The sequence below is a fragment of the Apodemus sylvaticus genome, chromosome 16 (genome assembly GCF_947179515.1).
Source record: "Apodemus sylvaticus chromosome 16, mApoSyl1.1, whole genome shotgun sequence".
Lineage (NCBI taxonomy): Eukaryota > Metazoa > Chordata > Mammalia > Rodentia > Muridae > Apodemus > Apodemus sylvaticus.
The window spans coordinates 84,546,085-84,571,453 of NC_067487.1; the positions used below are offsets into that span (position 1 = coordinate 84,546,085).

The 25,369-nt window shown below is 37.2% G+C and overlaps 1 protein-coding gene across 1 annotated transcript in view; it reads right to left on the reverse strand.

Moving 5' to 3' along the window:
• Kiaa0825 (KIAA0825 ortholog) overlaps positions 1 to 25,369 on the reverse strand; it is a 465,970-nt gene that overhangs the window by 295,241 nt on the left and 145,360 nt on the right. Inside the window, exons 11-13 of the mRNA XM_052159485.1 lie at positions 23,510 to 23,700; positions 20,717 to 20,899; positions 5,355 to 5,465 (exon numbers count right to left, since the gene is read on the reverse strand). Of these exons, the coding sequence (XP_052015445.1) occupies positions 5,355 to 5,465; positions 20,717 to 20,899; positions 23,510 to 23,700 (485 nt within the window). The remainder of the gene's footprint in view (positions 1 to 5,354; positions 5,466 to 20,716; positions 20,900 to 23,509; positions 23,701 to 25,369) is intronic.

Consider the following 25,369-nt stretch of genomic DNA (forward strand, 5'->3'; position numbering starts at 1 on the left):
ACAGTAAAGAACTCAATTTCCCAATGAAAAGACATAGGCTAACAGACTAGATACATAAACAGGACCTAGCATTTTGCTTCATACAGGAAACATATCTCAGTGTCAAAGACAAACACTACCACAGAGTAAAGGGATGGAAAACAACATTCCAAGCAAATGGTCCCAAGAAAGAAGCTGAACTAGCCATTCTAATATCAAATATTAGACCTAAATATTTCATTCAACCTAAAGTCATGAAAAAAGATATGGAAGGACACTTCATACTCATCAAAGGAAAAATCGACCAGGAAGAACTCTCAATTCTGAACATCTATGCTCCATATATAAGGGCACCCACATTCATAAAAGAAATTTTACTAAAGCTCAAAGCACACATTGTGCCTCACACAATAATAGTGGGAGACTTCAACACCCAACTCTCAACAACGGACAGATCATGGAATCGTAAACTGAAGAGAGACACAGTTAAACTAACAGAAGTTAGTTGGTTTTTAACAGATTTCTATAGAGCATTTCATCCTAAATCTAAAGAATATACCTTATTTTCACCACCTCATGGTACCTTCTCAAAATTGACAAAATAATCAGTCTCAAATCATACTTCAACAGATACAACACTATTGAAATAATCTCATGCCTCCTAACAGATCACTATAGATTAAGGCTAGTCATCATCATACCTATGCTCATTTGATCTTTGATAAAGGAGCTAAAACCATCCAGTGGATAAAAGATAGCCTCTGCAACAAATGGTGCTGGCTCAACTGGTGGCTAGCATGCAGAAGAATGCAAGTCAATCCATTTTTATCTCCTTGTACTAAGCTCAAGTCCAAGTGGATCAAGGACCTCCACATAGGAAACATAATAAAAAGGGGGGCATTAGAAGGAAACAGTATAAATTACTATGATGGCTAATCTTGGTTGTCAACTTGACCACATCTGGAATCAAGTAAAATCCAAGTATTTCAGTACACCTGTAAGGAATTATTCTTCACTGCATCATTTATGGTGGAAAACACCATCCTAAATTGGGACCATATCTTCTCATGGCGGTTTACATAAAATGGCATAGAAGAAGGAAACTTTACTCTTTGCCTGTTTGCTCTCACTCTTACTGGTAGGTTCATCCTTCCTGCTGCTGAGACATTCCTTCACTGGCCTTAGAACCTACTTCATCTGGAAACCAAGAGAGATTGAAGATCAGCTGTGACACCAATGCTCTTTGACTAACCCTAAACAACTATCAGATACTTGGTCTGTCTGTCAGGAGACAGTAATAGACTAGCTAGACCACAGTCTATAAAAGCCACAATAAATCTTATTTTAGTATAAATAGATTCATGCTATCAGGTCTGTTCATCTAGAAACCCCTGACTGCTACAATTAACAAGACCGCAGTCTTTTTTTGAACAATTTATGAAATCACTATAGTAACATGCATTGACCTTGTTGGGGAGATAGTCACTATTTGATTTAGCCCAGTCTACCATGAAACTGATTATTCTAAGCCATCTACAGTGTTAGCTCCTGCCATTTGGATAGACCTTAAATGTAGTTCATTTTACTTAATGCTTTGGAAATACATTAATTTTTCTAAAAATATGTCTTCACAACTGTATTTCCAGAGCCTGGGAAAAGATAAAAATTAATTTTACTTATTATGTCCCTCACAGTAACCCTATAGACAAGTTTATTTTCTATATAACCTTCTACATTTTGATTGTTTGGGTTTTATTGTTTTTCTTGCTCTTTTCTAACTTCTAGCCTACATTTAAGTATCTTTAATACTTCTGAAAGCTGACTCACGTCTTTCCTGAAATAGTGTAGAGGTACAAAATAAATAGATGTCATATTCATTAAGGTGTTGGACTGGTAAAATGGCTCAGCAAGAATGGGGACTTGCCACCAAGATTGATGGCATGTTTAATTCCCAGGAAACCATGGGAAGGAAGAAGCAGAGAATGGTCTACAAGTTGTCTGACTTCCATAAGAAAGTTGTGACCTGTCCCATACCTTGCAATAATAAAGAAACAAGCAAATAAAATAAAATAAATAAATCACTATGAAATTTTATAAAATTCATATATCACTGGTTATCTCAGTGACTTCTTTCCTACGTTTTCTCTTCTCTTTAAATAAACTTTCTTATAAGATAAAACATGTTTTCATTTGTTATTATCTAACTCATACATTTTCCAGAACATTTTTTGTTGCAGAAGAGTGTTTTCAAGAAGAATTTAGGGTAAGAGAGAAGAAGAGAAAGCTGGCTTATACATGGAAAGTGGATTGAAACAGAACAACTTCTGAGTCCACACATTGCGGGTCTTAGACCTTGCCCCCCCTCCCCATTGCCATGCCTGGCAAATGCAAATCAATAATGATTTCTTTTGAAATCATTTTTCTTGATGCCCAGATTATATCACTGTTCTAAACATGTTGGGCTGCATGACACAAGCATCAAACCTTTCTCAGCACATCATATGGCCCTAGCAGGGAACGGCTGTCAGAATCTCAGGCAAGCAGTAGGAGGCAAGGAAAGGGTGACCATATCATGCAGGTCCTTCATGCGGGGAAATTCAGGCCTAAGGAGTTCCATAAGTAGAAACTGCGGGAAAAGGGGTCTAAAGTGGAGAATCATCAAGAAATAAAAGTTAACAATTGCCAAGCCCTAATCATGCAGAAGGACCGTGAGGTAAATGGAGCAGAGAAAAATGATTGGTGCTTGGCAAACAAGGCTCAGGACTGCAAAACGAGCTAACTTAGGATTCTGGGGAGCAAGACACATAATGAAATCTGTTCTACACAGGATCAATAATAGTAAAATGAACAAAGTTCATTACAATGATCTAGGGAAGAATGCTGGCTTTGAGAGTATTTTTGTGACACTGTTTACTGGCCATGATAAGGTCAGGCAACACTAAAGCCTAAGAATAGGCAAAATAAAGAACTCAGAAACATCTGTCTTTTAAGGATTTAGGAACGATGCTTCTATCTGGTAATCTAAGCAAGGGGGAGGAAGGACAAGCCACTATCACACTAGATAACTCAAGAAATGTGTATAGCAGGGCATAAAACGTTGGGGAAAAGCTAGCACTCGTCAGAAATACGGAGGTACAATATTCTCTAATCAAGCAATTATAGAACAATGAACAATCAGAGAAAATGGGCTTGCTTCTTGATTTCTTATTTTTTTATCTTAATGAAGTAAATTGTACTCATAAGAAATTCTGAAGATATAGATAAAAACAAATCATGTGTAAAATCCTACCAGAGATAAAAATTAAAATACCTCTTTGGTCTACACCCTATGGCATCTGATGGAGTTTTGCTTTATTTGCATTTTTCCTGCAATCCTCTATGTAATCCAAATGACACTTAACCCAGGGAATAACAGGAAGACTGTTGGGGGAAATTCTTCAGGCATACATGTTAACATCCACTCTGAATAATTTTCCCTTGAAAGGTGTTTTTGTCAAGACTAACTCAAGTGTGAAAGGACTAGTAACTTGTGGACCTGATCTCTAGCTTCTTTTTCTTCAGAAATTGCTAACTGCCTCAGCACCTTTCTCTCTACAGAGTGCTTATGTACACAGAAGAGGTCACCAAGGCTAAGAGGCAACAGGTAGGAGGTACTAGCAACATGTCTGCTACACATATGGCTTCCAGTGGGACTAGCTTGATTAACCCAATTAACTATAAATCACAATGATTTACAGTTGTCATATATCCTTAAAAATCAATTGTTTTATTGATTACTTATTGGCCTATTGTTATAACTAGCCTCTAAGTGATTTTTTCCAATAGCAGTATACAACATTAATTTTCCATTTTCTTTTATAGACATTACTTTAATAAATATTTTACATATAAAATTTCACTAGCATCTCCACTTTATCCCTAATAGTTAATTTCTAGAAGTGGATTTCCAAAGACATTTTTAAGGTTTCAGCACAGGCTGCTAACATGGTCCCAGAAAGCTGGCACCAGACACCATTTTGTTGGGCATCAGTGAGATTAGCTCAATGCCCCCAGCTGAGCTGTTTGCACAGGTTTCCTGAGAGCAGAACATCCTGTGGCTTTGCTTGATTCCTGTTTTCCTGCCCGGTGTGGTAGGGACTTCCCAGGTGCCTGGCCTATGGCTATGATTGTTTTTTCCTGTTGTTTTTCACCCGGACTCTAGTATATATTGCTGGTCCCTCAGTAAAGCTTTGGCATTCTCCTTACTGAATGACCTGAGTCTGTGTTTTCTGTCAATCCCCCAGGCCTACGCCCGATACTTAGTATTGTCACCATTTTACACTGGGGATGAACAAGGACTCTCAGGACCAAATTGTTCTGTTAGAGTGACATTGTTTACTAACAGAAGCAGAAAAAAACTTCTTGTTTCGTTTATACTTGGGCATAGAAAAAGTAGACAATAAATGTAAAAATTAACTATTTGCAAGGTAAAGTAATTTCTGTGATAACTTCCCTAGATGACCAGAACTAAGCAGAGCTGAAAGTAAACATACTATGGAGTCCCACCCAATGGGAGATGGGCAGCTCTAAAGAGAAAAGTGTGCAGACAGGAGAGAACAAACGTGGCATATGAATATGCAATATGAACTTGGTGGTGACAACATGTATCGAACCTTCACATGAAGCGCCAAACTGAGGGGCAGGTAGACACAGGACCCCACTTCTAACCAATCTGTAATGACTAATAGTGTTTTTCCAACATGCATCAAGTCTGCACTCAGATCAACATAATCTCCATTAGCTATTCCTGATATTTTATTCTCAGGTACAAAGAAAAGACATTTGCCCAATGATATATTCTTCAAAGAATCAAACTGCCATACTACATAATGCCACAAAATGTCATCAGATTTTTTTTGGAAGTACATTTTACACTGTGAATGCCTTTTCTGACTTTTAAGTGTTGTTAATTAAATAATAAAAATGAAAAATCTTGTTCATAATTACAAAAATTACTCCCCTCAACTTCTAAGTAAGACTCTGAGTTAAGCTAAATTGACTATATAGTTTTGCTGTCTATATCACATAATTAGCTGCAGAACTGTCAAATCCCCAATCAAAGATCAAGAATGAATTTTTAAATAGCTAGGTAATTAGCTTCATAGAATGAAGATCTCAAAATTCTCCTTTTTCCATTACATAACTTAAGTTATGAGTTGGAGGAATGGTTATGAGGGCTGTGGCATCTATTTGGGGGCTTAAAAATGGTTGCATTATCCATTTCCTCAGTTCTTGTCAAATTCCTTTTCTAAGACTCCAGCACACCAAGGAAGCAAATTTGTAAAATTTGTAAAAGGGCCACAGAATTAGAGTGTGTGGAATTCGGAAGTTCTCACCTGAGGAGAGAAGGGTAGAACTGTGCCATGCCTGAAATCCAGTGTAATGGCTGGTTAAGCAATGGAGTTAAGGAATTTGAAGCTGATTCATCCACACCATGCTGAAAAGTCCTGGGGAAACAAAAATAATTATTTAGAATATGCAGGAAACATTAACTTCGGAGAACACTGAAATAATTTTGGAAATTACCTCAGTTTTCACAATCCAATTTATTTTTATATAAATTGAAATCCACCAAAACAATAGAAACAACAGAAACACACACACACACACACACACACACACACACGACACACTCAAACCAAGAATCAAGATGATCCTAATGAATTAGGATCATAATAAGCCATTATAGAACAATCCTTACATAGAGAAAGGTATAGCTATGATATTACTATTTAATTTTAGAAATTTACATTATGAAATTTGTCAAAGATAAATGCCCATAAAAAGTACAATGAATACAATCTGTCTCTTACAACTTGTATTCTTCTATTTCATACAGTTTTAATCAACCTACACTCAGTGTAATATTTGCTTCATAAATGTAAACACATTTAACATGAGGTATATTTTTAACCATTAAAATAATTTTTATGTATTAGACAATAGATATAAACTTACAATTAACTTTATAGATTTTTAATGGCCCAGAGAGTTTTATTTTTTATTCGATATATTTTTTACTTACATTTCAAATGATTTCCCCTTTTCTGGCTCCCCACTCCTGGAAAGTCCCATAAGCCCTCTTTCCTCCCCATTCTCCCATCTACCCCTTCCCACTTCCCTGTTCTGGTTTTGCCCTATACTGCTACACTGAGTCTTTCCAGAACCAGGCCACTCCTATGTTCTTCTTGTACATCATTTGACATGTGGATTATATTTTGGGTATTCCAATTTTCTAGGCTAATATCCACTTACTAGTAAGTGCATACCATGATTAATCTTTTGAGACTTGGTTACCTAACTTAGTATGATGTTATCCAGCTCCATCCATTTGTTTAAGAATTTCATGAATTCATTGTTTCTAATGGCTGAATAGTACTCCATTGTGGATATATACCACATTTTTTTGCATCCATTCTTCCATTGAGGGATACCTGAGTTCTTTCCAGGTTCTGGATATTATACATAGGGCTGTGATGAACATAGTGGAGCACGTATCCTTATTACCTGCTAGGAAATCCTCTGGGTATATGCCCAGGAGTGGTATAGTAGGATACTCCAGAAGTGACATGCCCAGTTTTTTAAGGAACCGCCAGACTGATTTACAGAGTGGTTGTACCAATTTGCAACCCCACCAGCAGTGGAAGAGTGTTCCTCTTTCTCCACATCCTCTCCAACACCTGCTGTCTCCTAAATTTTTAATCTTAGCCATTCTGACTGGTGTAAAGTGAAATCTCAAGGTTGTTTTGATTTGAATTTCCCTAATGACTAATGAAATTGAGCATTTTTTAAGATGCTTCTCAGACATCTGAAGTTCTTCAGGTGAAAATTATTTGTTTAGGTCTGTACCCCATTTTTAAATAGGGTTATTTGGCTTTCTGGTGTCTAACTTCTTGAGTTCTTTGTATATATTGGATATTAGCCCTCTATCTGATGTAGGATTGGTGAAGATCTTTTCCCAATTTGTTGGTTGTCGATTTGTCCTTTTGATGGTGTCCTTTACCTTACAGAAACTTTGTAATTTTATGAGGTCCCATTTGTCTCTTCTTGATCTTGAGCATACGCTATGGTTGTTCTGTTCGGGAACTTTCCCCCTGTACCGATGTCCTCAAGGGTCTTCCCCAGTTTCTTTTATATTAGCTTCAGAGTGTCTGGCTTTATGTGAAGGTCCTTGATCCATTTGGAGTTGAGCTTAGTACAAGGAGATAAGGATGGATCAATTTGCATTCTTCTGCATGCTGACCTCCAGTTGAACCAGCACCATTTGTTGAAAAGGCTATCTTTTTTCCATTGGATGTTTTCAGCTCCTTTGTCAAGGATCAAGTGGCCATAGGTGTGTGGGTTCATTTCTGGATCTTTTATCCTGTTCCATAGATCCACCTTCCTGTTACTGTACCAATACCATGCAGTTTTTAACACTATTGCTCTGTAGTATTGCTTGAGGTCAGGAATACTGATTCCCCCAGAATTTCTTTTGTTGTTGAGAATAGTTTTAGTTATCCTGGGTTTTTTGTTATTCCAGATGAATTTGAGAATTGCTTTTTCTAACTCTGTGAAGAACTGAGTTGGGATTTTGATGGGTATTCCGTTGAATCCATATATTGCTTTTGACAAAATGGCCATTTTAACTATATTAATCCTGCCGATCCATGATCATGGAAGATTTTTCCATTTTCTGAGGTCTTCTTCCATTTCCTTCTTCAGAGACTTAAAGTTCTTGTCATACAGATGTTTCACTTGTTTGGTCAGAGTCACACCAAGGTACTTTACACTGTTTGTGGCTATTGTGAAGGGTGTCATTTCCCTAATTTCTTTCTCAGCCTGCTTATCCTTTGAGTATAGGAAGGCTACTGATTTGCTTGAGTTGATTTTATAACCTGCCACTTTGCTGAAGTTGTTTATCAGCTGTAAGAGTTCTCTAGTGGAGTTTTTTGGGTCACTTAGGTAGAATATCATATCATCTGCAAATAGTAATAGTTTGACTTCTTCCTTTCCAATTTGTATCCCTTTGATCTCCTTATGTTATCTAATTTCCTGAGCTAGTACCTCAAGTACAATATTGAAAAGATAAGGAGAGAGGGGGCAGCCTTGTCTAGTCCCTGATTTTACTGGGATTTCTTCAAGTTTCTCTCCATTTAGTTTGATGTTGGCTAGAGGTTTGCTGTATATTGCTTTTACTACATTTAGGTATGGGCATTGAATTCCTGTTTTTTCCAAGACTTTAAGCATGAAAGGATGCTGAATTTTATCAAATGCTTTTTCAGCATTCAATGAAATGGCCATGTGGTTTTTTTCTTTGAGTTTGTTTATGTAGTGGATTGCATTGATGGATTTCCGTATATTGAACCAACCCTGCATCCCTGGGATAAAGCCTACTTGATCATGGTGGATGATCGTTTTGATGTGTTCTTGGATTCCGTTGGCAAGAATTTTATTGAGTTTTTTGCATCGATGTTCATAAGGGAAATTGGTCTGAAGTTCTCTTTCTTTGTTGGATCTTTGTGTGGTTTTGGTATCAGCGTAATTGTGCCTTCATAGAAGGAGTTGGGTAGTGTTCCTTCCATTTCTATTTTGTGGAATAGCTTGAAGAGTATTGGTGTTAGGTCTTCTTTGAAGGTCTGATAGAATTCTGCATTGAAACTATCTGGCCCTTTGCCTTTTTTGTTGGAAGACTTTCTATGACCCTTCTATTTCTTTAGGGGTTATGGGACTGTTTAGATGATCTATTTGATCCTGATTTAATTTTAGTATTTGGTATCTGTCTAGGAAATTTTCCATTTCCTCCAGATTCTCCAGTTGTGTTGAGTATAGGCTTTTGTAGTAGGATCTGATGATGTTTTGAATTTCCTCAGTTTCTGTTGTTATATCTCCCTTTTCATTTCTAAGCTTGTTAATTTGGATAATTTCTCTGTGCCCTTTGGCCAGTCTGGCTAAGGGTTTATCTATCTTGTTGATTTTCCCAAAGAACCAGCTCCTGGATTCCTTGATTCTTTGTGTGGTTCTCTTTGTTTCCACTTGATTGATTTCAGCCCTTAGTTAGATGATTTCCTATCTTCTACTCCTCCTGGATGAATTAGCTTCTTTTTGTTCCAGGGCTTTCAGGTGTGCCATTAAGCTGCTAGTGTATGCTCTCTTCATTTTCTTTTTGGAGGCACTCAGGACTATGAGTTTTCCTCTTAGCACTGCTTTCATTGTGTCCCCAAAATTTGGGTATGTTGTGCCTTCATTTTCATTAAATTCTAAAAAGTCCCAGAGAATTTTCAAGAGGAACTAAATTGAGAAACAAATTATCATGATTTGAAATATAGAATAGTTTGTCCAGAATATCTTATATACAGTCACCTTTTGGAAATGACTAATATTTTTCTAAGTTGGTTCAAATTCAGCTACAGTTTTTGATCTAATAAGGAAGGATGCACAAGTACTTAGTCGATACTTGGCTAAATAAAACTTTATAACTTGATTACATATTTTCCCACTTCAAGAGTAAAGGCTTTTAAAGATAGAATTCTTTGAAGTGGTACTTTTCATATAATAACGAAGCAACATTGTCTTTTTTTAAAATTAAAATATAATTACATCACTTTCCACCTTCTCTCTCATAATGAAGGAATTGATGGATGTTGAGGACAACAGCCTCAGCAGATACATCACAGAAGAGTAGGCAGAAAGACTAAGTTCAAGAGGACCAAAGCATCTGCTGTATCTCCTAGAATAAGAGCTAAAAAATGACAATATCGATGGACAAGCTAGCATATAACATAGAACCTGGTCAAAACAGAATACTCCTTTATTGTGAAAAATGCCATCTCTATTGCCTCATGCCTCTTACATTTCATATTATCTTATTTTGTAAAGTTGACTTTTCTCTCCCCTCATTATCTTATAGAAATGGATTATATTTGAATAAGTCTACTTGGAAGATTTTTCTTTAGACAATCACTGTATCATTATCTTCTTAAAACCCTTTTGCTTTAGCTTCAATAAATTTCAGATCACAGGAAAATTCCACAAACAGTAGTCAAAGTCAGGTATATATACTTGCTCAATGCAATCCACAGAGGGAAAGAAAACAGCAATCAGAAGCTAGCTCAATACCAGAGTGTGGTTTTCTACGGGTCTCTCATTTGTAAGAGCAATGAGGAATCCCTGAAGAATTAAAAACTCCCCACTCCTACTGGTTCCCCCTCACAAGCTCCTTCCATACCCATTCCCCTTCTCCTCTGAGAAGGGGCAAGGACCCCTGTGTATCCCCTCAATGTGGCACATCACATCACTGCAGTGCTAGGTGTATCCTCTCCTACTTTGGCCAGACAAGGCAGCTCAGTTAAGAGAACGGGACTCACAAGTAGGCAACACATTTAACAGCTCCTGCTCTAGTTGTTGGGGGAACTCTAGAAGGATCAAGATTGACCTGCACATCTGCTACATATTTGCAGGGGACCTAGGTCCAGCCCATGCTTACTATTTGTTTGGTGTTTTTCATCTCTGGGGAGCCCCTAATGATCCAGGTTAGAGACTGTATTGGTCTTCTTGGTTCCTCAATCTTTTCTCCCAACTCTTACACAAGAATCCCTGAGATCCACAGCCAAACAATGGATGGAACTCAGAGAATAGTAGAGTTTCACATCTTATAATACAGAGATCAATAGCAGTAAGGGATGTAGATTGGAAGAGAATAAGGATAATGGCAAATATATTATATTAGATCAGTGAGAAGAGCCTAAACTTAGGAGAAAAACATAAGGCCTAAATCAATAGAGTAATACACATTCTCTAATGACAAGGGGTTTAAGACAGCATGAGGGTGATGGTAGGAAGAACGGTGAGTGTAAAGGAGTAGATTAAAGAAACTGATAGAAATTTCACTGAAGTTTATTCACAGAGTTCCATGGACACTTGAAATACATCTAAAAAGAGGCATAGAGAAGGAACTTGAGTTTCCTGGTCCAGTATATACAAAAAAAGTCTTATTTAAAGATATCCATGTGGAAGTCATCACATGTGAGTGGATGAATTCACCCACTGAAAGATGTGAGATGAAAAGATAGCAGAGGACAGATCTTTGGACCAGCCTTTAAAGCGTGGCATGAGAAAAAGAAGTAGCAAAATGAAACCACAGTGAAAAAAGAAAATCAGAGAAAAGACAAAGAGCCAGAATGAAATTATCTTACGGAGGCTGGGTAAGAAGATGGCCAACAATGTCCACGGTTGCAGGGAAGGTAAACAGAAGAGACTACAGGAGTTAGTCATAGCAGGAATGTGAACACCATTGTCCTTGTTTGTTTAGCTGGATGGAGGGAGAAACGAAGCTGCAGTGATTGAGCAGTGGCAGGACACACAATGAGTGGATCTGAATGCAAACACAACAGTGGAGGGAAATGCTCCTATTATGGAAGAAAGTCAGGGGCGCTAGGCAGTAGGTAGAAGTTATACTTCAAAAACTAAGGCCACAGATTGGTGGATAAATCTCATCAGGAGAATAGCTGAAAAAAATGTTCTCTAGCTGAGAAAAGAGACACAGTGATCAAAGGCATAGCAGAAGATGTAGAGGTAAATTGGGATAAAAATGTTTATTAAGAATGGACATGGAAAACCTCCCACCTACACTTTGTCATGTCTGCAGGATGTGCTGGGACAGAGGTCTAGTGTAATCATCATCAGAGCGATCTCATCCAACAACTGATGGGAGTAGATGCAGAGTCCCAAAGTCAAATACTAGACAGAGGACAGGGAGTTCTGTGGAGGAGGGGCAGGAAAATTGGAGAAGCCAGAGAGGTGGTTAAAGACATCACAAAACACGGCCAACAGAATCAACCGATCAGGAGTCAAGCGGGCACACAGAGATTAGGGAGTTTGTATGGATCTGATATATATCCTCTATAAATATGATATGGTTGTGTGGCTTGGTATTCTTGAGGGACTCCTAACAGTTGGAGCAGTGTCTGTCTGTGAATCTTTTGCCTACCTGCCTTTGGGATCCTTTTCTACCTACAGGATTGTCTTGTCTATGCTTGATTTGAGAAAATGTGGGTGGTCTTATTGTAGGTTGTTATGCCATATTTGGTTGACTTCCTCAGAAGGCCTGCTCTTTTCTGAGGGGAGGTGATACAGAAGCAGGTCCAAAAGAAAGGGGAGGTAGATGAGGGAGAGACTAGGGGGAAGGTGAAACTACAGCCAGGATGTATGCAATATGTAAGATAAATAATAATAATAATAATAATAATAATAAAAAGTATGTGGACTAGAGAGGTAGTCTACTGGTAGAGCAGTTGCATAACAACCCTGGGAAGCTTCCTGGATCAGAAAAAAATGGGAAAGGGTAAAACAAATACATAAACACATAGTGGCCTATATTTTCTCCCAGAAGGACAAGGCTGCTATGAAAACATAGAATGAGTTAAGATCAAAGAGTTGACTAAAGTTGAGAACAATTGAAGGAGGAGCTATTCAGCAGTGTCAGCAATTACAGAAAGACATAGGGGATGATCTAGTTGTGAGTCCCAGTGTTGTCACAGGCCAGCTAGAAGTGGGGGAGAGACATGCAACAGCAACAAGCTAGGGAAAAGGTGCTGTTTAAGGCGATGGGAAGTGCAGTTAAGGCTTGTAAAAAAACAGATGGTGTTGAAGGAAATGACAGAGCAGGATAAAGGGTCGATGGGGAATCAGGCATGAGCATCACAGTTTATGCATACCTCTTTTCTTTGCCTTTGAGTCCTTTTGCATACGTTTCTCTTTGTCCAGAAATGAAAACATGCCTCCTGGAGAATGACCTCTTCCTTGTGGTCAGTTGAATCGCGTGCGCGCGCGCACGTGTGTGTGTGTGTGTGTGTGTGTGTGTGTGTGTGTCTGTGTGTCTGTGTGTCTGTGTGTTTGTGTGTGTATATTTCTTTTTTCTCAATGAGAATTCTCTTGCCACTCTACAGAAAATATAAATCTTGTCACTGTCTCTTTATGGTCTTATTTGTCTTTGTTTCTTCTTAGGATTTAACTCTACCTCCAATCATTCTCTCTCTTCTCTCTTCTCTCTCTCTCTCTCTCTCTCTCTCTCTCTCTCTCTTCTCTCTCTCTCTCTCTCTCTCTCTCTCTCTAACCTTTGTATTCTCTGTGACCTAGGAAAAGGTAGCTGAAGGTTATTCAGAAGCAGTAATTATTACATATAGGAAAAATGGACCAAATTTTGGATGCCATGTAAGCATTATTTATTTATTTACTTAGGCAACTTAATTAACCTTCAATCTTCAATTTGTAGAATAGGGATGTTACAATGTGGATCTGTAAGCTAATGCTTATCAAGTACAGTGTTTCAGTGTCAAAAAGGGTTCAGAAAAGGCAAGGTATCTTTATGAGAAAAACTGCAAGGTGCCATTAATAAACAAAGACCCCAAACGCCTCAAGATTGCTATGAAATTCCCAATAGTCTAAATAATTACTCACTAGCAATTTTATCATCAACAGCAGAAAAAGTATCACAGGAACTAATAATAGTAATAATTAACTGCTGCCAAATTTTCTTAGATTAAAAGCAGAAGAAAACAGAGAATTTGGCTGGGTGTTTCTGTCAGGATCGCATAGGTCCTCGGGCCTGGCAGTCGTACGGTTATTTAACCGTACAGGATATTATGGCAGATGTTTATGGTCTCAGAGGGGGTGTGAACTGTGTGAGCATTTAATTCCACAGCAAGAACCCAAATTAGTTTCATTATTCTGGAGAGTATAAGTGGGTGAAAATTGGTCTGCAAACTCAATGGGGGGGAAGAAATTATGAATTTTCTATTAGATAACCTCTAATGACACTTCAGTATACATTTAAAAATGATGATACTCTGGATAATTGATATCAGAGCATAAAAACGACCCTTAAGCCTATAAAGTCATATTTTCTCTAATACATAATTTCTTTTATTCTTTGCTCATGTATTATAACCAGAACACAATTTCCCTTCTCTTCTCCTTCAAGACCTCCTCCCATCCACTCCCCCTCCATTTCTATTCAGAACAGGTCAGGCCTCCCACAGCTATCAGTTAAACATGGTATATAAGTTGCAAAAGACTAGGCACCTCCACTTGTTAACGCTGGACAACGCAACTCAGAAACAAGAAACAGATTCCAAAACCAGCTGAAAAGGTCAAAGACGCCCAGGACCCACTGTTAGGAGTCCCACAGGAAGACCAGGCTATATAACTGTAACATTTATGTAGAGGACTTGGTCACACTATGCATGCTCCCCAGTTGTACAGACTTGGGGAGACCCTATGAGTCCAGATTAGTTGGTTCTGTGGAGCTTCTTTGGTGTTCTTGACTCAAACTCCAGCCCCCATTCCTAAGATCCTCTTCCATAAAAATTGTTAAGTGCTTTCAGATTGAAGAAGAATATACATCTTCTCTGTAGATTATTGGAATGTAAAGAGAGATTTGCTTAGGGGCTTAATAAACATGCTTTGTCCATTTTACAGCACGAGGAAGCAGGCCCCATTCCTCTCCTTCATATCACATTGCGTTTGCAACAGCCAGGCCATCCCCCTGGACACTCTAGCCTAGATTCATTTTCTTTTGCTTCTCTGATTGTCATGCATGTCTCATCATCTTTTTCTTTCCCAAACAAATTTGCTCTTGGGCTAATGTAACTGGGATAAAATAAATCCAAGGGACCCCAGAAGTGAGAACAGCCAAAAGCTAAAAAGTCTTAGTTGGATGTATGCTTGGCTGCTGCCACTTGGAATTTGGCTGAAGGCCCAGCAGAGAGGTTCTCAGAATAAGATGTTAACAGAGTGTACTTCCAGGATGGGATTAAGGCATCTCAACAGAGGGTGCTCTATAAAGGTGAAGGTGTCAGGCCCATCTTCTATGCATAGCCCAGTGCCTGGGCCATTAGACATGTTCAATTAAAAATATCCAAGAAGTAATCCATAATTTTGGAACTAGAATTAGGTCAAAACTGAACTAGAAGTTAAGTTGAAATTATGTGATAACATAGGCTACTAAGACAAGGACCTTTCTGATGCCCCATAATCACCACAGGCAACCACAGACACAACCCAATCCAACACTTCAAGAATTAAATAGAAGTCCTTGCTTTACTCTTTCTTTTTAAGTGTCATTTGTAAGTCTGAGGCAAGTATAGGCTACTTAGTAAGATCTTGTCTCAAGAGAAAAGAAAACAAACCAGAGGTAGTAGCTGCCGTCTTCCATTCTAGCACACAGGAGACAGAGGAGGTGAATCTACCTCAGGAGTTCCAGAACAGCCAGAGAAACTATCCAGAGAAAGCCTGTTTTGGAAAAAAACAAACCAAACTAAATCACCCCACCACCCAACCAATAAAAACATGTCTTCTCTGGGACATATGATGTTGAAATGTATCAAAGTAAGTCACTTAAAGTATTATGTTGGAGTATCTTTTGGGTATATGCCCAGGAGTGGTATATGCCCAGGAGGGTCCTAAGGTAGAACTATTTCCAATTTTCTGAGGAACCACCAGACTGATTTCCAGAGTGGTTGTACCAGCTTGCAGCCCCACCAACAATGGAGAAGTGTTCCCCTTTCTCCACATCCTCACCAGCATCTGCTGTCACCTGAGTTTTTGATCTTAGCCATTCTGACTGGTGTGAGGTGGAATCTCAGGGTCATTTTGATTTGCATTTCCCTGATGACTAAGGATGTTGAACATTTCTTTAATTGCTGACTTGTATTTCTCAAATGAAAAAAATAGCATTCTGGTGCTAAGAAATGATAACTTTTAAGTTAGAAAATGACTAACAAAATGCATAGTCCTCAGTGGGTACAGGGTCGAAAAGGGGGAGAAACAGAAGTTGTCAGACCATGTGCTAGAAGACAGGTAGATGAATTTAAGTATGAATTTATATTCGTGTGTGGCCAGCATGCCACAAGGGCAGGCTGAGCCGAGGACATCTGGTGAGAAGAGAGGACAGAGAAACCCATGAACAGCAGAGCCAGCTAAGTGAGGGTTCACCATACAGGCTGTCTTCAAATCTTACGCCCAGTCATTTTCTAGGACTATGCAGAAAGCTGTGGCATTTTAAAAAATAATACGTCAAGTACTATTAGATGGAGGCATACAAATGGATCTAACCTATAAACAAACTTGCTAGGATAAGAAACTTGTGTTTGGGAATTTTGCATTGTCAAGCACTTTTCTCCCCCAATTTTAAATATTTTTATTTCATGTTCAATATTTTTTCCCCTCTAAGACAAGTACTTGCTTTGCAGCACAGGCTACCAAAAGCCCTGCAATACTCTTGGCTTAGCCATAGATATGTGCCATTTTGCCAGACTAAGCTAGATTCATGGTAGCAGCATTATCCAGGTATATAATTCAATTACCACAACATTCACATACAACTAACCATTTCTTTGACATTCAAGATAGCTTTGCTCTCATATCCATTAGGTGCTCATTCTACTCTCTTCTGAACCAGCAGTGATCCCTAGTAGACTATCTACAGAGTTGCTTATGCTTCATGTTTCTAATGAATGGATGTCTATATGTTTGCTATCAGCATAATGCTTTTATGTTCATTGCTCCTGTGGCATTTATATTGCAGAATAGTACTTCTCTTTATGTTTCTGCTGACTTTTGTTTGTCTGTTCATGGGTGTCAGGGTGGTTTCTACTTGTGTTACTGAGAAAAATGCTGTCATGCCCACTCCCATACAATTTATATTATATATTTTATGTATGGTGTTTTTATGTATTTATGGTTGAGTTTTCATTGTGAGGTCATAAAATCATATGCTTAATATTACACATGAACATATGGTGCAACCAACATTTTTATTTGATATATTCTTTATTTACATTTCAAGTGAGTTTCCCTTTCCTGGATCCCCAGTCCCAGAAAGTCCCATAATCCCTCTTCCCTCCCACTCTTCCCCCATCCACCCCTTTCCACTTCCCTGTCCTGGTATTCCCTTACACTGCTGCACTGAGCCTTTCCAGGACCGGGGGCCACTCATTCCTTCTTCTTGGGCATCATTTCATATTTGCATTGTGTCTTGGGTATTCCAAGCTTCTAGGCTAATATCCATTTATCACTGAGGCATACCATGAGTGTTCTTTTGAGACTGGGTTACCTCATTTAGGATTATGTTGTCCAGTTTTATCCATTTGTCTAAGAATTTCATGAATTCATTGTTTCTAATGGCTGAATAGTGTATATATACCACATTTTCTGTATCCATTCCTCTGTTGAGGGACATCTGCGTTCTTTCCAGCTTCTGGTTATTGCACCCAACATTTTAAAGAATTGCCAGTTTTTCAAATTGTGCCAATCATTCTTGAGATATGAAAAGGTTTTCATTGATTTAATATATCCTACTATAGGGAACTGTGACATAGAAAAAATATATAGAGACTAAGAAGACCATAATCTTAAAGGACCTAACATTAGCATGTTTTTAAGTAGAACTGTGGGTTCTAGTATAGTAAGTAGTACTCTGGAATTCAGTGATTCAAAAGCCATATGACTCATCTCAAAGGAACTCCAACATGAATCTGCTATACTCTGGCTCACTGTTGAATATTCTTTCCTGTTTCTTGTGATGCTAATCTTTGACTGGCATATCAACACTTCTACTGAAATACCACTACTTTATTTGGTAAATGTTGGGATTGCCAACTTACACCAACATTTTACACTTAGGATATTTGGCATATCAAAATATGTTGGACAAGTAGTATTTGATTCTAACATTCAGAATTTATCAATCTTTCGTAAAATTTCAGGGACAACTTAATAGCTCACTGTTGTGACCCTTGCACATAATCATGGTCTTTAGAAAGGCAACAGTGCTTTGTATTTGTCTTAACAGAAATCAAATTCATTTGTCTAAATTATTAGAATAGACACATTTGGTGTGGGACAGCAGAGGTCTAAGAATTGATCTCAAATGTTCATATGTAGTTATGTATCAAACTCTTACTCCTTTAGGATTAATATTAAATTGTTATACAAAGTAAAACAAATAGTCTGCAAGTGAACTTCAATGTAGAAAGCCATATGTGTGAATGTTTGTTTGTGAGAGACTGTGCTTATGAATAACCGCCTCTACTAAGGAACAAGCAATATGTAGTTTGGAAAATTCACATAGGTGTTTTATGTTTCAGTAGATATTTTTCCCTGGAGGCCAATTTTAAAGTAAGCTTTTCACAACATTCTATCAGAAATTCATGAGGGGAAGCTTAGAAAATAAAACAAATTTTTATTAGGTTTATTCTTCCTGAAAAGATTTTAAAAATTGTATGTTCTTGTCCTGGGATATAGTGATGCTACACTAGGCTCAGAATGAATGCATTTTCACCATATCTGTCAAAACCACTGGAAACAAAGGCGGAGCCCTCCTTACAGGCTTGGCATGCAAGCCACGTGACAAAGGCGGAGCCCTCCTTACAGGCATGACATGTATGCCACGTGACAAAGGCAGAGCCCTCCTTACAGGCATGACATGTATGCCACGTGACAAAGGTAGAGCCCTCCTTATAGGCATGACATGTATGGCACGTGACAAAGGCGGAGCCCTCCTTACAGGCATGACATGCGTGCCACGCTGCAAAGGCAGCAACAGCTCATAAAAATTCAATACTTTCAAAATCTTATTGTTACTTTTCCTTCCCCAAGTCCTCAAATCATACGGATTAATTTTTATCATGAGCTAGAGATGAAGGCTTTTTAGAATGCTAATGATCTTGACAACTTCCTATGTCAGCTGTGTAAAGCAGCTCAAAGCCAATAGGGTTTTACAGAACACACGTGTCTCCCTCCTTGGCGAAGAAGACACTGCCTTACAGATTTCTCTTGTCGCAAAAATCAAAATATATTTCAAAGGTCTGAATCAACATGAAAATATAAAAGTTGTGAATATTTTTGCACTGAGTACTATTGAAATCATGAAGATGCATTTAGATTTTTGCTCATCCACAAAAGTGACATAGGCCTATGTTTTAAATTAAGAAAAACTAGAGCCAGTGTTTAGAAAAAAAGTTCCATAATTCTGGTAGGTATTAGCAATTTAAATTTACTGTGTGAGGTTACAAATGTACAAATCACAGAGATTTGAGAACTTACATAGTTGAAATGTACCAAAAGGCTATAGGTTTAAAAAAATGAAAGTATATTTCATTATTATTACTAAAATATGCAATCTGTGAAAATAGTTTATTTGGGGGCTTTGCCTTTGGGGGCTATATTCTTTCAACTCGTCTGTGACAAACCATGAAATTCAATATTGCTTCACCATGACCAATCCATGAAATTTGTCAGCTCTGTTCCTGGTTTCACAAGGTCTTTCTCTGAGATGAACTGACCCATTGAACTGAGAGCCGAGCGACTTTCTCGTCTATAGTAAACCAGTTTAGTTCATTAGGATATATTAGGGGCTTCAAATTTAAGCTTTTTGTATTATAAGCCATTTATATATAATCTCAACCTTATGGTAGTTTTACTCACTGTTCTTCTGTTCCCTGAAAGAATTCTCTGCTTCTAAAACAAGTTCTCAGCTTGTTTTGCAAGAAGAAAGAAACTTTTAGCAACAGCTACACTTCAAGTTAGAGTAGGGAAACTGAAAATGAAGTTGTTAATTATTCTTAGAATATATTCTGAATAAAAATGTGTACATCCAGCTAACCAAAGTGCATAGAAAGGAAGAGTCTGCCTAATTTTTAACCTCAGTAAAAATATTGTGATATTTTTACTATTTAATAAAGTAAAATTATGTAATGATGTAGTCTTTTAAAATAAAAACATACAGTAGAAAGAATTTTTTTAAATTATCATTTTTAATTGATATGAAAGAAATCATGTTAAAGAAAATAGTGATTTTGTTGGTTGTATACACTCTAAAAGTTTGTTCATTAAAGTCTGCTGCTCATCAGGTGTATTCCAAGGTTTATGATATTCCCTATAGAACCAAGCTAGTTTGCAATTAAAAGTAGATTGAAATTTTTATATTTACTAAGTTTTATTTGTAAGAAAAAGATTTCATTTTTCCAATACATTTACCTATCAGCTTCTATTTGCCATTACTATTTAAGACAATGAAACCTAATATTAAAATATATGCCAGATTCATTGGAAAGATAAGACCATTAATTCTCTGATTTCAGCACATTTAGATTTTTAAAAATACACTTACTAAAATTAGATCCAATTATATTATATAAAAAATGAAAACTACTGAGGCCCAGTTCCAGGGGATCTGACAACTTCTGGACTCACAGGCACAAGCACCCATCTGTGTACACTCCTGCACATGTATACATAATTAAAAATGAGTCTTTAAAAAGCTAAAGGGTACACACACACACACACACACACACACACACACCTGACAGATTGCAGTCAGAAAGCGAGAGGTCCTGCCTGGCATAAGTGTGGACGCTCATAATCCCAAGCTTAGAAAGATTTCCTCTTTGAAATCAGTAAAGTCCATACAGCAAGAATGTTCCACAAACCAGAAAATCAAAAAGATGAAGCTTAAAATGCATTAGCTGAATGGGACCTACAGACATTAAACACATCAGAGTGACTAAATAGCTTTGGGAATTGGTTCTTGTCCAATTTACACAAGATTTGAATTTATGATATTAAGAATATACTTCAGAGTACTTAATTGCTATTTAATATAGAGTTCAATAAGCAGTCTGACAATAACTCAGTTAAACAAAATATATTTCATACTTACTTATATAATTCAGTTAATGGTGATGTCAAAATTGCTAATGTTGTGATGAGATTGTTGCAATGAGTATGAATTTTAAAAATTTTATGGTTGTTATATTTATGAGGATTCAAAATTTCCTGTCCAGAAGTACAAACTGACCATAACATGTTCTCAGTGCATATTAAGATCGCTGTGACATCAAGTCTATAGGAAAGAGAGAGAGAAATATATCATGTTAAATAACATAGTAGTTTTGTTTGCAGTATACTTCCAATCTATATGTCTTATAAGCTTATGTAAGAATGGAAAGATATGGCTGGATATCGGAGATATCTACAGAGATACACCCAAACCAAGAAACCAAAACCACTGTTGGATGTCTAAGCATGGCCATGATATTATGGATGGCCCAAAATGTCATTACTGTTAGGAATGGGAGAGCTGCAGTGGTATTCTAGCAATGTTTTGAGTTTAGTTTGCTTTAATTTAGCATTCTTATTGTTTTAAGAACTTAACGCATGATGGCTGCATGAAAAAAATTCCTGCACTTCCCTCCTGTTCCAATTTCTCCTTTGCTCCCTCTCCAATTTATTATCTCTTCTTTAATAATTGCTACATATAGGAATAGTCTATAAAACAGTATTTGCTTTATACTATCAGAATTCTCTTCCTGAAGCTCAAGAGCTGGTATTGAAATTATTGTGAGCAAAATAGAAGCTGGTTGATAAGAAAATGTGCTATTACACTCACTCACTCACTCACACTCACACACACACACACACACACACACACACACACAATGTAGGTCAATATTTAATAGCAGAATATGTATCCATTTCATCCACATATAAACCATCAGAAATAATGTCAGATAACATGCTCTTCCTGAGAGAAGGAGATAAGGAGGCATAACAAACAACGTACAACTGAAATGCTTATATCAGAAATTTCTAAAAATATATTAATTTGTGAAAGAAGACTGCATTATTTATCATACTCATTAATGTCTTATTTCTATTGCTCATGTGTTTTATTGTTTAAATTTTAAGTACATTTTATTGTAATCAACACACTAATTGTACACATTTTTGAGGTCCAATATCTCAACCCATGAATATAATATGAATACAATATGTGAAATATGTATATATACATATACACATATATTTTATTATATATATTAGTATGTATATTAGTATATATTAGTATATATGTTAGTAACATATAAAACATGCATAAATCATGTATATGTTATAGGGAGACAAGTAGAATATAGTAACTAATGGTAATTATCACCTTAGGAAGCTTTAATTTTAGTTTTATTTACTTTTAATTGTTTATAGTTTCTAATCCAAGATATATACACACACACACTCACAATACACACACATTTTGATTTCTACAATAATACATTCGTATCAACCTATCATATATAAATATTCTTATATTTTACATAGAAAAATTAGAAGTAATCATTCTAAATTTGTGTAAGACTTTTGTACAATCATTAAATCAAAGTCTCAACAGTACTAATTAATTAATTATATTATATTATTTATTTCATGATCTAACAGTAAATTCAAATTTGATTTTACAAATATCTCATAAAGATGGGCCACATAACAGCCAAAAGCGATTGGTGGTTCATTAGAAGAGAAGGTATTCTTTCCTCTAAAAAGGAATTTTATATTTATTCCTCAAAGTTCCATTGTTTTTTGAGTTTCATTTTATTTTTCAAACAGTTTGATCATTGAAACACTCTGGTGGGGCCTAAATGCCCTTTAAATCACAGTGTGCTTTATCAGAACATGAGCTTAGGAAATGAGCCCTTCCAAAAATAAAGACAAAAGGAAATCTCTGGTGTCTGTTGGATCCATCGAAAATACATCTGAAAATATTATTTCCTAGCTCCACCCAGGTTTTAATCACAGTAGACCAAGTGTATATAAGATGAAAGCCTTCTTCCATGTTCCACCCTGTCATCAGTCAACTCATTTGCATTATATCCACTACCAAAGCACTAGAATTAAACTCTAATCCAGGCTTTTATTTAAAACCTATTGTGTTTTGCTTCTCCTTTTCTACAAATTCCCATTTTCTTCAGTTGGCTTTTAGTAATATAGAGAGGGGCAAAAGTGAAAACTAAGGGGCAGCCAGGACAATAAATTAGAGTATATTGTTCATTTTTTTCGAGACAGGTTTTCTCTGTCTAGCCCTTAATGTCCTGGAGTGCACTTTGTAGACCCAGTTGACTTCAAACTCAGAGATCTGCCTGACTCAGCCTCCCAAGTGCTGGGATTAAACATGTGAACCACCATGGTGGACAAATATAGGTTTAAAACAAAGTAGTTTCTTTAACAAGAATAGCTATTCCATTGGAAAAGTATAGCAACTAAGTAAAACAAAACAAAACAAAATAAAACCAAACAAAATGAAAATGTAAAAATGCCTTGCTTGCCTAGGAGCAGGAGTCAACTTCACGTCTTCTCCATGGCTTAGTTGCTGGTTTCTCTGATACAGAGTCTTAATTTGTTCTTATCTCATTGTGTATAATTGGCCTGGTCACACGTGAAAAAACATTTCCACAAGCAAAGGGGCTCTCATGCAGCTGTAAGGCGAAGGCACAGGGCTGTCCTTCAGACCAAACTCTACTTCCCTATGTAAACGATGCAGATCTAAGAATGGGCACCCTCTCCTCTTAAGACATTACACATGCATTAAACACACAAGTTTTGTCTCAAGCATCAAAACCACATTCTGCTTTACAAGTTAATCTCAAAAACAGTCTCCTTGCAAAGCAGCATGCCTCATTACCTTATCTGTGCAGTTCTCTTAGGACTGGGGTGGGCCCGAGCATATCTGGAGGCAAGTAGCCCCAAGGATTTCTCCAGCAGCTCTGTTAGAATCTCCTGGGCCAGCTTAGGGGGCAGTATGGTCCAGAGGTCATGACGCAGAGCCCAGATGAAGTAATGCCACATCTGGATGGCAAAGGAACATCTTTCCCCCTGGCAAAATCACCACACATTAAACAACAGAATAACATCTTTCAAAATGTCAGTGTTCTTCCTATGAACCTAATTAGTTCAGGATGAAAGGAAATCATTGGAGAGTCTGCCATACTAGATGACCACGAAAGATTTTAAACAAGATGTTAAACAAGATCCTATTGACAAATGAACATATGTTCTATTTCAATTATGAATCAGTTATTCTAGTGTAAATCCAGACTACAGGCATTGAACCAATTTTTGATCTAACTGGTCCTGGCCTGCCTTCTAAAGTTTACCTTTAAGGATGAGTGTTGTAGTCATTTAACAATTCATGCTGATTATCCAAAATAAAAATCTGTTGAGATTGTTTATGCAGGGGCACTTCTCAGAGATGATAGGCATTATTGAGTAATTTTAAAATTCTTTCAGACTTCACATTCTCATAGAACTCGAGGACTAAAAGCAAATGTGTATTAAATCTTAGGCACACTCCCAAAACCAAGTGTGGGGCTCAATTACTGAAGAGTACCTCAGGCTGTTTGATTAATGCTTCTTTAATAATAGTTTATACTAGCAACTGGTAAACAGTAATCTAATTTTAATCAATTTTGTGAAGTATAAATCCATATTATCATCATTTAACATTTTTCTATACTTCCAAGGTGTCAGACTTTCCTTCTCCCCCATTCCTCCAGAAGCCTCGTCCATGTGTAAGCTTTTGCCTGATGTCAGAAGGAAGCCACAAGTGGCCGGGTGGGGCAGGGAGTAAGGAGAAGACAGGGACTCACAAGCAAGCACTAATTAGTAATATGCTCTTGGGGATATGTGATAGTTGTTTGACCTCATCTCTTCAAAGCAGGCCAAAAGATTATCTGACATAGGGAGAATAGAATAGGTTCTTCAAATTTAATTTCATTATGTTAATATATCAAAACATAAGGCATTAAAATGTCCTGTTTCATACCTTAATATTTCTTTTGCAATCTGCTGTTTCTACTAGCATAGTTTTCAAATACAGGCCATCTAACAAGTGCCTGCTCCTGCCTGGTGAGAAGGGCCTCTCTTGCATCCCAGCTCTGGAGTGGTAGGGCAGGGAGGACTCGTGTAGCTTGAAGCCAGGCTGGGCAACCTAACAAGTTCCAGGTCACTCTGTGTTACAAGATAAAATTCTGTCTCATAAAACAGCGAAAAGAGCCTGTTCTTCTCCTAACCCCAACGCAACTAGCTTCTCAAGCAGATATTTCTTCACATGGCATTATATCGGCAGTTATATTGATTACCAATGTAGTCATTAACAATAATACTGATTGATTTTCAAACAATAATACAAAAATATATGGAACTATTATTTGTGCAGGAAACTTGGATTTTAAAGTATCACAGTTAAGTTCAAACAGAAAGAGACTTTGAGTGGGTGGCTTCTAACTTCCCAATTAGATGAGCTAAAAATTAAAGAATAGGAAAACAAAGCAAACTTAATTCTCCATTTGGTTTGTGGTATGTTGTCATGTGTTTATGTGTCTTGTCAAACTAAGAGAGGAGTCTTCAAGCTTGATTTGCTCAGAGCTTCAGATGTTGTAAATGAAAAGGACCCCTGAGCCCAGCTAATGCAGGGAATGGTGGTTAGAGATGTGTGATCAACAAAATTTACCATGATTTTAAAATATAGAAAACCTTTTTTAAA